This window comes from Epinephelus moara, chromosome 5 (assembly GCF_006386435.1).
Source record: "Epinephelus moara isolate mb chromosome 5, YSFRI_EMoa_1.0, whole genome shotgun sequence".
Lineage (NCBI taxonomy): Eukaryota > Metazoa > Chordata > Actinopteri > Perciformes > Serranidae > Epinephelus > Epinephelus moara.
In genome coordinates this window covers 41,838,024-41,853,772 of record NC_065510.1, presented here as the reverse complement: position 1 = coordinate 41,853,772, position 15,749 = coordinate 41,838,024, and the positions used below count along the sequence as shown (strand labels likewise).

At 38.7% G+C, this 15,749-nt stretch overlaps 1 protein-coding gene across 8 annotated transcripts in view; it reads left to right on the top strand.

Annotated features, from left to right (window-relative positions):
- The window catches only part of pecam1b (platelet and endothelial cell adhesion molecule 1b), a 32,793-nt gene extending 20,671 nt beyond the window's left edge, over window positions 1-12,122 (top strand). The window contains exons 11-16 of one of the 8 annotated variants that reach the window (XM_050043593.1): window positions 1,517-1,596; window positions 4,404-4,457; window positions 6,980-7,069; window positions 7,601-7,657; window positions 8,400-8,422; window positions 11,854-12,122. In XM_050043593.1, coding sequence (XP_049899550.1) covers window positions 1,517-1,596; window positions 4,404-4,457; window positions 6,980-7,069; window positions 7,601-7,657; window positions 8,400-8,422; window positions 11,854-11,955 — 406 coding nt within the window. In that variant the 3' untranslated portion in view covers window positions 11,956-12,122. Of the gene's footprint in view, window positions 1-1,516; window positions 1,597-2,109; window positions 3,189-4,403; window positions 4,458-6,979; window positions 7,075-7,600; window positions 7,658-8,399; window positions 8,423-11,853 lie in introns of those variants that run through there. The other 7 variants (XM_050043595.1, XM_050043594.1, XR_007569895.1 and 4 more) reach the window with 7 other exon arrangements.
- The last annotated feature ends 3,627 nt before the right edge of the window (window positions 12,123-15,749 follow it).

Sequence of the window (15,749 nt, the reverse complement as noted above, 5' to 3'; positions counted from 1 at the left end):
GAAGAAAGCAATAAAGGATATTATTATATAATGCATTTAATTCATTAAGCCCTAAGGGAAATTACAGTGTTCCAGTTGCCAAGTCTTGTAAATCTCTAAAAAAAAATAAACAAGTAGAGGTCAGAGGTGTGGACTCGAGTCACATGACTTAGACACGAGTTACAAATTTGATGACTTTAGACTCGACTTGGCAAAATCAAAAAAGACTTGCAACTCCACTTGGACTTAAACACCAATGACTTGTAACCTCACTTGGACTTGAGCATTTTTGACTTGAAAATACTTGATACCTTCCTCCAAACCAAAAGCTTAGAAAGTATGTTATTTAAAAACTGTGCCAGAAATCAATTAATTACCTGTATCAATAATGGTTTTCTTTCATTCAGACATGAAACATGCAAAAACATATAATGATTTCTAATGATGCCAAAAGACTTCATAGTTTTTTTCTCACTTACTCAATGTGGTCTTTCCAGGACAGTTGTCCATCTACTAATACACCTAAGCATTTTGCAGAAGTAACCGGATTGATATCAATATTATTGATGAATAGTTTAGCATCTTCCTTTGAGCAACTTTTATTTTTATTCCTGAAAAATACAAAATTAGATTTTTTGACATTTAGAAAACATTTGTTCATTCTAAACCATTTTCCAGTAAATGGCAGGGTATAATTGGTTTCTCTTACCAAGGAACAAAAGTTTGCTTGTGACAGGACAATATTAGTAATAACAACAAAGAGGGATGGTAATGTAGTATCAGACATCCAGGCAAAGTCATTTTTATCTAAAAGAGGCTCAAGTATAGAGCCTTGAGGCACTCCACAATATAGTTGATTTTATTTGAGATACAACCATTTATAGAAACATATTGATCTCTGTTCCCAAGCTAATTACTAAGCCAGCTAATAACCACATGCTGAAAGCCATAATGGTGAGGTTACCATATCAAACACTTTTGAAAAGTCCAAGAATATGCCAATTGCAAATGTATTATTGTCCAATGCTGTGGTGATGTTATCTATAAGTTGTGGGAGAGCCATATATGTTGAATGAATGTAAATGTAATATATTATCCCTCTGCTGTTAAAATGGTGTTACATTTGGTAAGAGCAAATTATGACTTGCTGAGGACTTGGAATTCAAAGTTTAGGACTTTAGACTTGATTCGGGACTTGCCTGTCTTGATTTTGGACTTGACTCTGGACTTGACTGCAAAGACTGGAGACTTACTTGTAACTTGCAAAACAATGACTTGGTCCCATCTCTGTCACTGGTAGGGGTTTTTTATCTGTTAAATAGAAAGAGTTGTTTGGCAGAATTAAAGTGAAGGAATACATAAAAAGTACAAAAACTCCCAAACTTAAGGACCACCAGTATGGTTATTGAAGTGCATTATTAGCGTGTAGCAGACTTTATTGCATATAGTTTTGATGCTTTAGATAATTTTGGCATTTAGTAGATTTTTCCTTGACTTCATTGCCGCCTGAGCTGACTTTATTTTCACCATCTCTCAGAAAGCCTTCGAGCCCTAAATCAGATGACTCTTTAACAGTGAATCTAACCCACGACACAGAGGTTTATAACGCAGCCACAGGTAGCTCGGTTTTACTATTCATCTGTATACCACTGACTGTCCTCATTAGTCATCATCTTAACAGCCATGAGTCATTTCTCTCGCCTCAAAAGTCATAGCATGTTCCCTGTTGTAGCCACAGCAACTCATCCCATCATCCATGTTCTAATATGCATGCAGGGCCCATGTTGTGGTGACCCGGCTACCTCTGTTTATAGAACCATCTATTTTGCTTTCAGTTATAGATTTCCTGATCAAGTTGATGTGCATGTACAACATGTGTATGTTTGAGTGTATTGTCTTCATCTGTCTCTGACTGTTTGCATGTACAGTGTGTTTGTGTCTAAGTATGTCTTTGCAGAGGCAGGAAAAGTAGGATGTTGTTAGAATGCAGTTTTTGTAGGAAGTGAACCCTCTGAGGTACAAGCTGTGTTTATGCAGGAAGAAGCTGCTTAAGTAGTTAAATCATAGTACATGGCAGTGATTGTCAATTGTTGCAAACTGCTTAGAGCACCCATTATCATCTTCTTCCAGACGCAGCGCCACTCTATGATGGCAAGGAGGGGAGAGTGACCAATGGGGCGCGAGATAGCGTGGCGTCGCTTCCCGTTGACATCAGCAACAGGAGCAGCTACAGTATCCCAGCCACAGTGTAGAGATGCCCCACAATCGGCGGGACTTGAATTTGATTTTTTTTTTTTAACTTTTAAAGAAAAGGAAGTTCAAAGAAAGGACTTTGAGAGCAAGAATGGAAAGGAACAGAAGAGACAGTAATCCTGCTTGTGATGTCAAGTGTTGTAGGATTTGGACATTTTCTTCACTGATGAGTTTCCTCATCAGGGCCCGCTGCTCCCTCTCCCCTCCTCCTGCAATCTAGATGACCTTTGATTTTATACTTAACATTATTGTCTTTGTCCTTTTGTTTCTTCCATCACCATGTCTGTGTGATTCCATGTCCTTTATTGTTACAACTGCTCTGTTTGTCTGATGTGCATGTTTTAAGGCCCAGTGTTTAGGATTTGGGGGATATATTGGCAGAAATGTAATACAATAGGTATGTTTTCTTTAGTGTAAAATCTCCTTAAACTAAAAATTGTTGTTTCATTACCTGAGAATGAGCCATTTATATTGACATAGGGAGTGGGTCCTCGTCCACGATAATCACTTAATCATAAGCAAGTAAAAACTTCCCTAACATCTAGATCTTAAGTTATCAGAGGAAAAGGTGCTGTGCCAAACAGCACCCAAGACACACTGATTTGTAAAATGAAACTGCTTTATTCACTGTTTTTTACCTGTTTCAATCATCGGGTCTGTTTGTTTTGGAGAAGAAGAGACCTCTGAAGATAATTTGGCTCTTGGTAAAAACCTACTGAATAAGGAACACTGTAGGAATTTTATGCAGGAGAAGTTTCAGCTGGTTGTAATCTACAATCCTCACTGCTAAATGCTGCTAAATCCCCCCTAAGTCTTACACACTGTTCCTTTAAATGGGTTTGGGGACAGATTGATTTGTATATACATTTTATCACCATCACAGGAAATGTGTGTGTATATTTTTGGTTGATCCCTTGACTGGTTGGAAGAGACACTTGTAGAATAAAGATGTTGGTTTTATTTAGAAGTGTGTCAGAACCATTCATTTTGCTTCAGTTATTGTATCTGAGGCTAACTTTATATGCTTAAAAAATCTTATACTGCACAAAATGTTAAGTCAAAGAACATGTTTATTATGATCACGCCTGAATTAAGCTTTCCATTACAGTATGTGTCTAAGCACAGGCCCAAGAATACCAGCATAACATGAGGTTGATTCATTTCCTAAAACAGAACACACACCAGAGACTTCCTTGTAAAGTTGAAACAATAGACCCTGCAAAAAACTTCCTATGTTGGCACAGAGCAGGTTGGGGGGGGGTTCAGTGTTGATAAAACTGGTGGTGTAAGGGAGGGTGGGGCTTATTATGTTTCAAACCAGGCAAGTTTGAATGCAAGCAGCAGGTGGAGGAAATGAATCACATAAGCCTTGCTCAAGTTGTGTGTGAGATTACATTACCAACTGGGAAGTTGCAATGGGAAGTTGTTTTAGCCAGAACTTATTGTGCAGCCGCTGCTGAATTAACAGCCTATTGTGCACAAGGCAGTGGGAGAAATCTGTATGTACCAGATGAAGACTTGAAATCTGCTCCTTTGTTACTGGTTTTATTTTAGAAGCAACAAAGCTGCAGGCCAAATTGTAGGGATGTGTATCTCATCTCTTCGTTATTGCTTTAAACACAGATTATAATCTTGATCTCAGACTTCTGGTAATATAAAAATAGTTGGACATTTTGGGAAATATGTGTAGTTGCTTGTTGAGAGTTACTTGAGAAGAATGACCTGACTATGAAGTGACCCCCCCTTAAAACCACAGCTTTAAATTTTTACACTTTGTTTTATGTATGGATCAAACAAACAAGATAAAACACATTATCAAAGTTGACATTGTACAGAGTTGGGTTGTTTCCAGTCCTAATTCTAAGCTAAGCTAACTGGTTGCTGGCAGTAGCTTCATATTTAGCAAATAGACTAAAGAGTGGTATCAATCTTACAATAAAACTCTCGGCATGAAAGTGAATATGTGTTTTTACTCGAAAGTTCCTGTAAGAATAAGACACAATTACTAGATGTCAGGTGATTCTTATACAGGTGGCTCAGTAACGTGTCATTTTACTGTTAACCTGTTACCTATACCCATTACGGTAAATTTCTTTATTCTAATTAGTGCAGAATTTTTACAGTGTAATTAAAACCCCTCTTATGACCTGATGTGTCTATGTGTTTCACAGTGAGGGTTGACAACGCAGCAGTCAGTGTGTGGAGCGAGCGACCACCTGAAGCAGGTGAGCTGGGCTTGTCAAGCTCAATGAAAGCACGTATATGTAACATGGTGAACTTACTAAGAATTGAGCCTCACTTTAACTTTTTTTCTCAAAGGTCCAGTGTTTAGAATTTAGGGGGATAGAAATTAAATATATCATTTTCATAACAATGTTTTCATTTGTGGGTAATTACCTGAAACTAAGAATTATGTTTTTGTTACCTTAGAATGGGCTGTTTACGGACAGGGTCCTCTTTCACAGAGTCTACCATGCTGTTTCTACAGTAGCCCAGAAGTGACAAATCGAAAACTGGTTCTAATAAGGGCCATGTACGTTTTCGCTCTCCTACACGCTTGGCACATGGGAAAGTTTGACTGCTAGCTGTTGCTAAATTCTACACATTGGACCTTTAAAGCCTACCATGTAACTTTTACTGAACAGCAGCCACTGTGGCAACAACGTCCGCATTTGGGCTAATGGTAAATACTAAAATGTAGTGTAAAAGTTGCAGTCATAATGTCAACAAACTGACTCACTAATTTCAGTTGCACAGCAATATATCTACCCAAGGTGTGCTAACATTAGCTAACATTAGCCACTGGACATATCAGACCAAGTAAGGCTAGCAGCAAACTGTCTGAATGTATTGTATTAAAATGAGCTTATGAATTTAACTTTCCATTTGTAAGATGCAGAATGTGTCGTTTCATTTGTTTTTTTTAAAAAGTGACATATCTCACTTTAAGTGTAATAACTTCCTGAACCAGTTATGGAGGGTAAACTCTACCTCTTAAAAATAGCGATGGGCAGAAATGAACAAACAAACTTTTGAACGAGTCGTTTTAGTATCTGTGATGTACCAGGTCAAATTGTTGAACGTCTGCGTGTTCATAAATCCCCAACTTTCCCCACCTGCCTCTCGCTGTTATTGTATGGTACTGCTCACGCTGCCTGCTACTCTAAGTAAATGAGAAGTGACTGAATCGGATTCAAGTCTACACAGACTGGCAGCTATACTCACTGAATGAGGCTAAAAGAACCATTCTTATAGTGGGATAAGTGGGATGTCTGTTGCTTGCGCCTCAAAGAATAGTTATCTAGTTATCTACAGCAGTGGTTTCCAACTGGTGGGTTGTGTTCCAAAAGTGGGTCGTGGGCATATTCTGAATAGAACGCAAGTGAGTTGCTAACATTTCAAGTTTGGAAAAAACACACTTTATTTTTAAGTACAGTAAATTTCTGGTGCAGAGGTTTTATTTTTAAGTGCCGTTTCCAGCTGTTGAGAGAGAGTGGCCAATGGACAGCTACTTGACAGAGACAGCAAACTAGCTCGACGACATGGCCAAATGCAAGCATGACGCTTAATGTATTAAACTGTGTGGACCTTGAACTAATGACTAAGGAGAAATCTGGACCAGTGGCTGGACCAGTTGGGAACCGCACAGTATGTCAAGTCAAGTCAAATTTTTTTATAAAGCACATTTAAAAACAGCAACCAACATAGATCAAAGCACAAATAAACACAAAGGCAACATCAGGAGGACGCTAAAGCTTTAGTAAAAAGGAACGTTTTTAGCCTTGATTTAAAAGAGTCGATTGAGGGGGCAAGTCTGACAGAGGGGGGAATGTTAAAAGCCCTAGGTCAGCCGACCTGAGGGATCTGGAGGTGGAGTATGGGGTTAAAAGTTCTGTCATGTAGGAGGGGGCCACTCCATTCAGGGCTTTGTATGTGAATAAAAGAGGTTTAAAATCAATACGGTACTGCACTGGCAGCCAGTGGAGAGAGGCTAGGACAGGGGTGATGTGGTCTCTCTTTCGGGTACCTGTCAAAAGTCTGGCTGCAGCGTTTTGCACTAAATGTTAACAGGAGAGAGATGACTGATTAATTCCAGTGTAAAGAGAGTTGCAGTAATCCAAGCAGGTGGAAATGAAAGCATGGATGACTTTTTCTAGGTCCTTGAAACTGAGGAATGGTTTGATTTTTGAGATGGTGCGAAGTTGGAAAAAACTGGCTTTGACTACTGAGCTGACCTGTTGATCAAACGTGAGTGCAGAATCGAAAATGACACAGAAGTTTTTGACATGAGGTTTGATAAGAGTGGACAGGTTGCCAAGACTGTTGGATATCAGGTTGATGTTGTCAGAGGGGCCAAAGAGAATGATTTCGGATTTAGCTTCATTTAGTCGAAGGACGTTTACTGCCATCCAGGACTTTATTTCATTGATGCAGTTGAAGATATTGGTGAGTTTGGATTGGTCGTTTGGTTTGAGGGGAAGATAGAGCTGGGTGTCATCAGCATAGCAGTGGAAAGAGATTACATGTTTTTGAATGATTTGGTTTTCATTTTTGAATGAATGGTACGGTTGAAAGCTCAGAAAAGGCCAGTAAGTGGACCTCAAATTGGGATTGTTTTGTCAATATGTCCATTTTCAAGGTCAACAATGAACTTACATGCTAAAGAAAACAGTACCCTTGTTATAATGGTTTATGAAGTCATGTAGAGGGTTTAGCATGTTTACAACGTTCATGTGTTTCGGTGCAGCCAGCGACGAGGAGAGCAGCATGGGGTCAAACGAGCCTGATGTGGAGTACACTGAAGTGGTGCATCCCCGGCCAGTGGATCCTGCCAGAGGTAAACACATTACACACACACACACACACACAAAAATTGTTCTGAGTCCATCTCCCAGCCTGTCTTTTTTCTGCCTGTTTTGTTTCTTACCCTCCAAACTATTATTTTTATAACTCTCTGTCCGTCTGTATTAAATCTCCCCGCCAAAACCATTTTTCTCTATTTTGCCCACATTCCTTTACAGTCGATAATACAGACCAACACTTCCTGGGAGGGGCCTAATTACCCATAATTAATACATCTCCAAGTTGCTGTAACTGTGAGGTGAACTGCTGGGATTTCCAGAATCACCACAGAAGTTATAAACAGGAAGGGTTGAGCTAATTGCCAGGCTGGTTGCTGATACTGGCTCCTTCTTCGTTATGGTCCCGTGCTCAAGGTCCCAACAGGCATGGAAGATGGCAGTTACAGAGTGTGACACAACCCGTCTTCTTTTAGATTTCTGCTAATGATAAATCAAACAGACAGTATCTGCCAAACTTTGTCTTTTGATGTTTAGTCACACTAATGTGTTGCTTCTTACATTAACAGTCCCCCTGAGAAAAGGCACAGACACAGTGTACAGCGAGCTCCAAAACTCTCCACATGGTGAGTTTAACATGTTAAAAGCTGCACTGATGACTGTTTTTATATCAACAATGGAGTAAATGATCAAGTGCAATTGTGAAAGGGGCTGCTCATAGTGACAAACCGAAATCATCACCAACTCTGCATTTCCCTACAGCCCTGCGAAGCCTTTTAGCTTCTTCCAACTTATTGTTTTGGATTTCCAGCCCATAACTTTACTGTCTTGGTTCATTCACACTTCTTTCATCAGCCTCGTTTGTCACCATAGCAGGCAGGTGATAAACCCACCGTCCACTATCTGCCCATATAGTTAGCAACTAGCTAGGTAACAAAGTGGAGCATTTGCCAGCTAAAGAGACAGATATTTGGAAAGAAAGTTTACCCAAGCCAGCTACAGAACTGTGACCATATCCTGTTACTGCTGGCAGGAACTTCCTGTTATTAAAACAGCAGCCAGTTGCTGGATGTGTCTATCAAGCAGTCCATCGGAGTCCTAATGTTTCCTGTTCAAGAGTGACAAAATAATCCCAAACTGTGGATAGAAGCATCTGTAAGGGAATATTTTAAATACTGAATCAGATGACAGGGACAGGTCATGATGAATACAGTCTATGGCTGAAACAAAGGGCCTCTACAGAGGAAGAACAAGTGAGTCAGCAAGCTCAGCCACGTCATATGACTAATGAATAACTCTGAGGTGAGCAAGTGAGTGAGCAGGATACACACCCAACACACATTTAACCTGTGATGTTTTTTCCTTTAGGTGCTGCTGATCATCATGACTATGTGAGTAATCAGCTGCACAATCAAACAAGTTCTTCTTATAATTATCATTATATATCTTTATTTTCTTTTTGCTTGACTAAAACTTGAAGCCTGTTTACACTACATATATAATTCATATGCTGTATGTATATATATATATATATATATATATTATAGTTACACAATTGTAGGCAGTTTTATTTTTTCAGAAAACAAAATCAAAAGTTCACATACTTTATTTGATATCCATAATAAACAGGATTTCTTGAAGACACTTGATTTCAATCTCTTAGAGTTTCTATTAAAACAGTTCACATGTCAGATCTGCCTTACATGTTGTAGATGGCCGCTGTGACTTTTCTCATTGACTCTTTATGAATAAAAACAAAAAAACAAAAAACGATCTCATATCCACTGTATTGATATCTCAAACTCAGCTCAATTTAGTTCAGTTCATTTCAGTTTTATTTATAAAGCCCATATCACATGCCTCACAGGGCTTTACAGCATACAACATCCCTCTGTCCTTTGGACCCTCACAGCAGATAAGGAAAAACTCCCCCCAAAAAAACTTTAACGGGGAAAAAAATGGTAGAAAGCTCAGGAAGAGCAACTGAGGAGGGATCCCTCTTCCAGGACGGACAGACGTGCAATAGATGTCGTACAGACCAGATAAACATAATGGGCTCTAGTTTCGCAGACCGGGCGAGGCGGGGGCGCAGCGCACCTGCGCTTCACCAACTGGGTGTGGCCAGGTGGATTTTGCAAGTCAATTCTAAAGATTTTGGGCTAGTTTTTAGTCTTCCTCCAAACTAGTGAAAAGAAAATGTCCCTGTCCCTGTCCCCCCCCCCCCCCCCAAAAAAGATGTGTTTATAGGTGTTTATTTTGGTTCACATTTCTGTTCTGGAATTTATACAAAAAGTGCATATTATATTAGACAGTGCCTCATGTGCATAATTAAATACAACATAACATTTTTGTAATACAAAAAATAATTGTTCTAATGTGAGTAATCAACTGGGGTTTCATTGAGATATTTATTAATTAAAGTTTTTACCCTATTCATCTGTAATATCTAATTTTGAGTCTAAAAATATATGGAATTTTACAATACAAATCATTTTCTCAAAATGGATTTAATCTGAGCCAGAAATCTGTACTTCAATAGCACTTAAATACAGCAAAAGCCTCCCTATATTCTGAAGGTTTGTACAGAGCTGTTTATTCATATGTCATCCATAGCCTGATTTATACAAGATTGTATTCCTATAAACATGGTGAAAATGGTTTTTTTTTTTATGGCTGTTGACACTTCACAAGTGATACTCTAAATCCCCTTTGTAAAAACCTTTGACTCTAATATGAAAACAACATGAAACAAGAATTTTAAACCTGATTTATCCAGTGATCAGATTTCTGTTTTGGAAATATGTGCAAATTAGCATATATTTTGTTAGATAATACATCATTTGCATATTTAAACATACAGTTTCAGAAAAATTGTCATACAATAAAACAGTTGGGGAACTGGGGAAGTTTCATTGTGATGCTGTTAATTAGTTTTTACCCTAGTGTCTTAGTTTTTGTCTAAACGTGTGGAATTTTACAGTGCATATCTTTCATGGCTGTTTTCTTAAAATGAGTTTGTTTTTTTTATCTCAAACTCTGAGCCAGAAATTTCCTCTTCAGAAGCACTTAAATATACCAAACTTTCCAATTGTATTCCTCTCTATATTCGGAAGGTTTGCAGAGGGGTTTGTTCATATATCATCCATAGCCTGAGTTAAAGAATATTTTAGAAGAAGAAGATATACTTTATCAAACCCAAAGGGGAAATTCAATTTTTTCAACTCTTGTCATATACGCACAGGCCTGAAATAGACACATGTGCACAGGTGCCCAGGGGGTGGGCTGGCACCTCTCTGGCTGCCAGTCCACACTCCATGTTTGGTCTGGATGGGGTCTTGAGCCAGGGACCTTCTGGTTCCCAACACAAGTCCCTATGGACTGAACTACTGCTGCCCCAACTTTTCACATAAAAAGTTGGTGAAAAGTTTTTTATTTATTTATTTTTTTTTAAAGAGTGTTGACAGTACTTTCTGCTTTATGGAGTGATAAAAAGAGACATCCATAAAGCCCTCAGTAAAAATCTTTCACTATAACAGGGCAACAAAAAGAATATATGAACCTAGCTTTATCCAGTGATCAGATTTCTGTTTTGGAAATATGTGCAGATTAGCATATATTTTATTAGATAATATATCATTTGCATATTCAAACATACAGTTTCAGAAAAATTGTCATACAATAAAACAGTTGTCTTAATGTAAGTAATCAGCTTGGGAAGTTCCATGGTGATAACTATTAGTTTAGTTTATTAGTTTGTTTTTGTTACATAACACCTGTATACAGTACAATCTCACTGATTATGGATAAATGTCATAATGCTAAAGTGTTTTAAAGCCTCCATTTACTTCCATTACATTACATCTATAACTAAGCTCATATGGTAAGTGAGTTTGACCAAACTTAATTTACTGTTAAGTCACACATGTAAAGTGGTCCCACAACTGTTCTTCACCATTATATTGAACAATGACTTATTTAATGATGTTTATACAGTAGCATTACTCATGTATGTTCCTTGTAAATGACTGAAATCATTGCTGTGTCTCTGCACCGGCTGCCTCTTGCTCACAGCGATCCTTTGCAGACCGTTAATCCAGAATGAGAGGGAAACGGCTGTCAAAGTTTCCAGACAAGAACAAAGGCATTTGGGCTGGGGCTTCCTTCCCTATCACTCGATCACATCAGCGCCGTGGCCCAGTCAAATTACCTCCAAGCCCATCTCAGCCAGCACACTGTCCCCCAGCATGCCTTAATCACCGCTGCTCCTCACCGCACTGTTTGTCCCTACATGGTGTTGGAGGCGGCTAAAGAGAGGAATGTGAAATAATAAGCTAAGGATGTGACATCATGATCTAAAAACAGTTGATTCTTTCATCAGGGTATCTTCTTGATGGCAGATAACACAGTTTGGCCTGACAGTAGTCTTATTATGGTTTGTCTGCTCCTCAGGAAACTCATGTTCAGTAGACAATCTGAAGTTTGTATTATGGGGAAAACAGAGCCTCCTCTGGGAGTGTGTTATTGGGTTTTGCTCCAGTAAAAATAGGGATTAGCACTTAGGTGGTTAGGGAGATGGATGAAAACACAGTTTAAAATCAGATCTGAAGTCATGCAGGAGTAATTGTTTAGCTAACATATTACCAGAGGCCACAAAATAGATTTTATAACCTCATCCTGCAATGGTTTTAAATATCACAGTAATACTCATACTAAGCAATGGCACTGATGTATACTTTAGTCTTAACTGCTTTGTGTTTAACGATCAGGTAATAAATGAATCAGCTACGACAGTGTTTAATGGCTCTGCTTTGTGTGTCAGCAGGGTTCAGTTGAGTACGCTGAGCTCAACAGTGAACAGCCTGAGATCAATCACTACCATCTAGAGGTCAATAACCACCAGGACCTGCCGGTGCCACTGGATTAGTGATCACCGCCTTCTTTTCTTCGCTCACTGCTTTGTTTCCATTCCCACACCCATCTCTTATCCACACTGCCAAGCACATTCTCTCTTTCCGATCTGTGAAATCACCGACTGTTAAGTTAGCTGTAAATACTGTTTCATATCAATAAAGGCATGCCACATAACCTTACTGTGTTTGCTGTTGGGTGTGTTTTTCTTGTGTGTGACAGCGGGTATTATATTACAGCTTCAAATAAATAAATAAATCTGATAAGCAGGAAAACTGTCATCATAGTCCGTCATCACTAACATCATCGTTTTTTGTGTGTTTTTTTTTACTAAGACAAATAACACATAAACAACATATAGCAACACACAGCACGGTGCACATATACATATCATGCATATCTGGGGGTCACATAGTCATGGCTAAGCCTCCCTCAGACTCACCATTAGCATGTTAACCAATTCCTCCAAACAAGTACCATAACATATGCACATATACAATACATAGACACACATACACACATCTCCACAAATGATGTAATACATAAAATGGGCAAACACATGCTGACACACACACACACACACACACACACACACACACACACACAAATGTGTGTTAATAGAGGTAGGTGAATGGGCAAAACAAGTAACAGCATAAAGTTTAGGTAAGTTAATGATAATATCAATAGTTATAATGATTGCAATAATAATGAAAGGGAATAGTCATATAAATATATGATAAGTAATTCTTCATCAGCATAATATGGTTCCGACAGGGCCAAATCTGATCCAGTGGGCACAGGGTCAGTACCGAATTGGGGCTGTCTATTCCCATCCTTACCCAAGGTTTAGTCGTTCCCATCCTTTAAGTAATCTTAGGGTTTGTAGTTTTCTTTTAGACACTAATCTTTTTTTTTTTTATCATATACTGTGTTTTAAGATACGTTTTGAATTCTGAAAGGTTAAGCTGCGTGGTTATTTTCGGTTTTATCATAAATGGTATGCTAAACAATATCACAATGTTACTAATCTCTGATTTGCTGCTACTCAAGTCCCCGAAAATTACTGTTTTTAAGTTAAATGTGTATTTATCATTGTGGATCATTAGCCACCTCTGGACTTTGTCTCAATTAACATATAATATATATATATATTTTTTTTTTAATTAATTTTACTTCCAATCATCCATGACTGGTCTCTAGTATATGGGCAGCATACTAGTTAATGTCTTTTTTAGCTATAGCATTTTTCTAAACATTGGTTATTGATACAATTATTTTATTATATTCCGGTGGTGTACATACTGGACCATATGGAAGATCATAATCTTACTGTTAGCATCTATTAAGTAATTTACAAATATAGTATTTGTATTATTTTTTTATTTACATAGGGACAATCCTCTTTCAACAGACTGCTATTAAACCAACATTTGTTGTAATATGTTATCTAGTTTATTTGGTGGATGATATTAGTACTGCAGCCATTTTGCAATAGCATCTTCCATGAGAGCTGACATCAAGGAAAATATACCATTTTCAGCTGGATAAAATGGATGACTTTTTTACTGTACATATGGAAAGAGCCCTTTTTCAAATAGAGTGGAAGCTTCTGAGTAATCTTGCTGAGAACCAGTGTTGGTTATGGAATCATTTTGGTATGATGCTGTGAAGGAATAGTTTATTCCTTTAAGGTTTCATAGTCATAAATATCCCTCTTCAAGTGTGTTATATAACTATGCTCCTTTGATTTGATCTGATTTGTTTTTCCATATATATAAGAATGACATATAAATTCCTGCTTGGTTCTCTCAGTCATGCAAAAAAAAAAAAAAGAAGTTAAACAGAAGACATTCCACTGCTGAATCACACATGATGGGAAGAAGAAATGGTCTGTTGATGAAAGGAGCTGCTCTGTGCACCCTCTCTGTTCAGTGATGTCACAGCCTGTCCAGCCAGATGCGGTAGATGTTGAAGAGAGCCAGTTGTGTGTAGATTAATTTAGTATTTTTACACTATCGAATCATTACTTTTACTTAAGTAAAAATGCAGTCTGTAATGTAGCCTACAGTATGTTTCAATAGAGTGAGGTCCTTACTATTCACCACTAGGGGGCACCATTGTATCAATAATATTGAATCAAGAAACTGCTTCAAAAATACAATTTCTTATAGATAGTTGGCTAAAAGATGATCTGGAGCTGGTATCCACGGAACAAGCAGCTTCTGTTGTGCAAGATCTGGGCAGTGATCACACAGGTTCATTGAGTCAAATCATGTCACTCTTGAATAAGAAACAAACAGATGGGACTACACTATGATACCGCATTTACCATGACAAGCTGTTATGTTTAATTATTTTTCATATATATATTCATTTGTTCATTACCTTTCTTAATTGGCATAGTAAGTGTCTGAAGTTGGTTCATAGGCCATAATGACACATTAACTTGTGGTGATACGTTGCTATTTGATCTGGTGTCCCTATCAAGGTCATGGGGGGGTCTGGTTGTTCCCTTCCCAACCAAGGGTATTTGTTTTACAGTGTTGTGACACTCCCTAAACAAACGCACAATGTGTGCTGCTGTTTAGCCATGTTGGCAACTTCTTACTTTTAGCTTATACTGTTGTATAGCTCGTTGAAATATCTGTGCTTGTTCTCCCTCTCCTCTCCCACTTTTAATTTTGAATTATGTTTTGTTTTGTTTTTACTGTGAACCTAGCTGGTCGAGAGGTGGCCTGCTGACTCCCTCTCTATGTCTTCAGTAGTGAGTTTGTTTTGTGAATTTAACCAGTGGTGGAATTCAACAAAGTACATTTATTCTGTTAATTCTTTTGTACTTGAGTGACATTTTGAAAGCAGGTGTAATGACCCCTGAGTTACTTTGTATTGATGTGCCTGTCTCTTTAGGTTGTGATATGTCAGATCTCTCTCTCCTTCCCTCAGTGCATGTGTGTGACTGTGAGTAAGTGATGGAAAACAGGTGGTGCCTGCTGATTGGTCCACACGAAGGGATTGCAGGCTCTGGATGGTCCAATGGATGACAGCAGTCTTTTTAAACTCCATCTGACAGAAGCTCCCCCCTGCTTCATCTCTACCACTGCCAACAAAACCAGCATCTAGTCTGTATGTTTCATAAGATTGTTGTGTAAGTACTGCCACAGGCAAGCGGGTGTGTTTCAATTAAGTAACTTTGTTAGTTGTAAAGGAGCCATTTGACCAGTTTGAATCTGGTCTACTACTTTGTAGTGCTATCAGTTTGTAATACTCATTATAATGCAGTTTAGTAAAAGTCCATCCATTTTCATCTCCTTATCCGGGGCTGGGTCGTGGGGGCAACATGCCAAGCAAAGCACCCCAGATGTCCCTCTCCCCAGCGATGCTTTCCAGCTCCTCCTTGGGGATCACAAGGTGTTCCCAAGCCAGACAAGATATGTGATCCCTCCAGCATGTTCTGGGTCTGTTTGGCGCCTAATATCAGCGGGAAGTGCTTGGAAAACCTCTAACAGGAGGCGCCCAGGAAGCATCCTGATCAGATGCCTGAAGCACCTCAACTGATTCCTTTTGGCGCGTAGGAACAGCGGCTCTACTCTGAACTCCCTCCGGATGTCTGTGCTCCTCATTCTATCACTAAGGCTGAGCCGTCATAGGAGTGAGAAGCCCTTGTTATTTGGCATTGCCATGTTTTCTCTGGTTTTGGATTTTAGGAGCTCGGGTTAGAAGCTTGTTTTTGTTTTGTTAGGGAAGTTAAGGGTTGAACATGTGAACTTCTGTTTGTTGTTTTGGGCATTGCTCAACTCTCAAGTTTGAAAT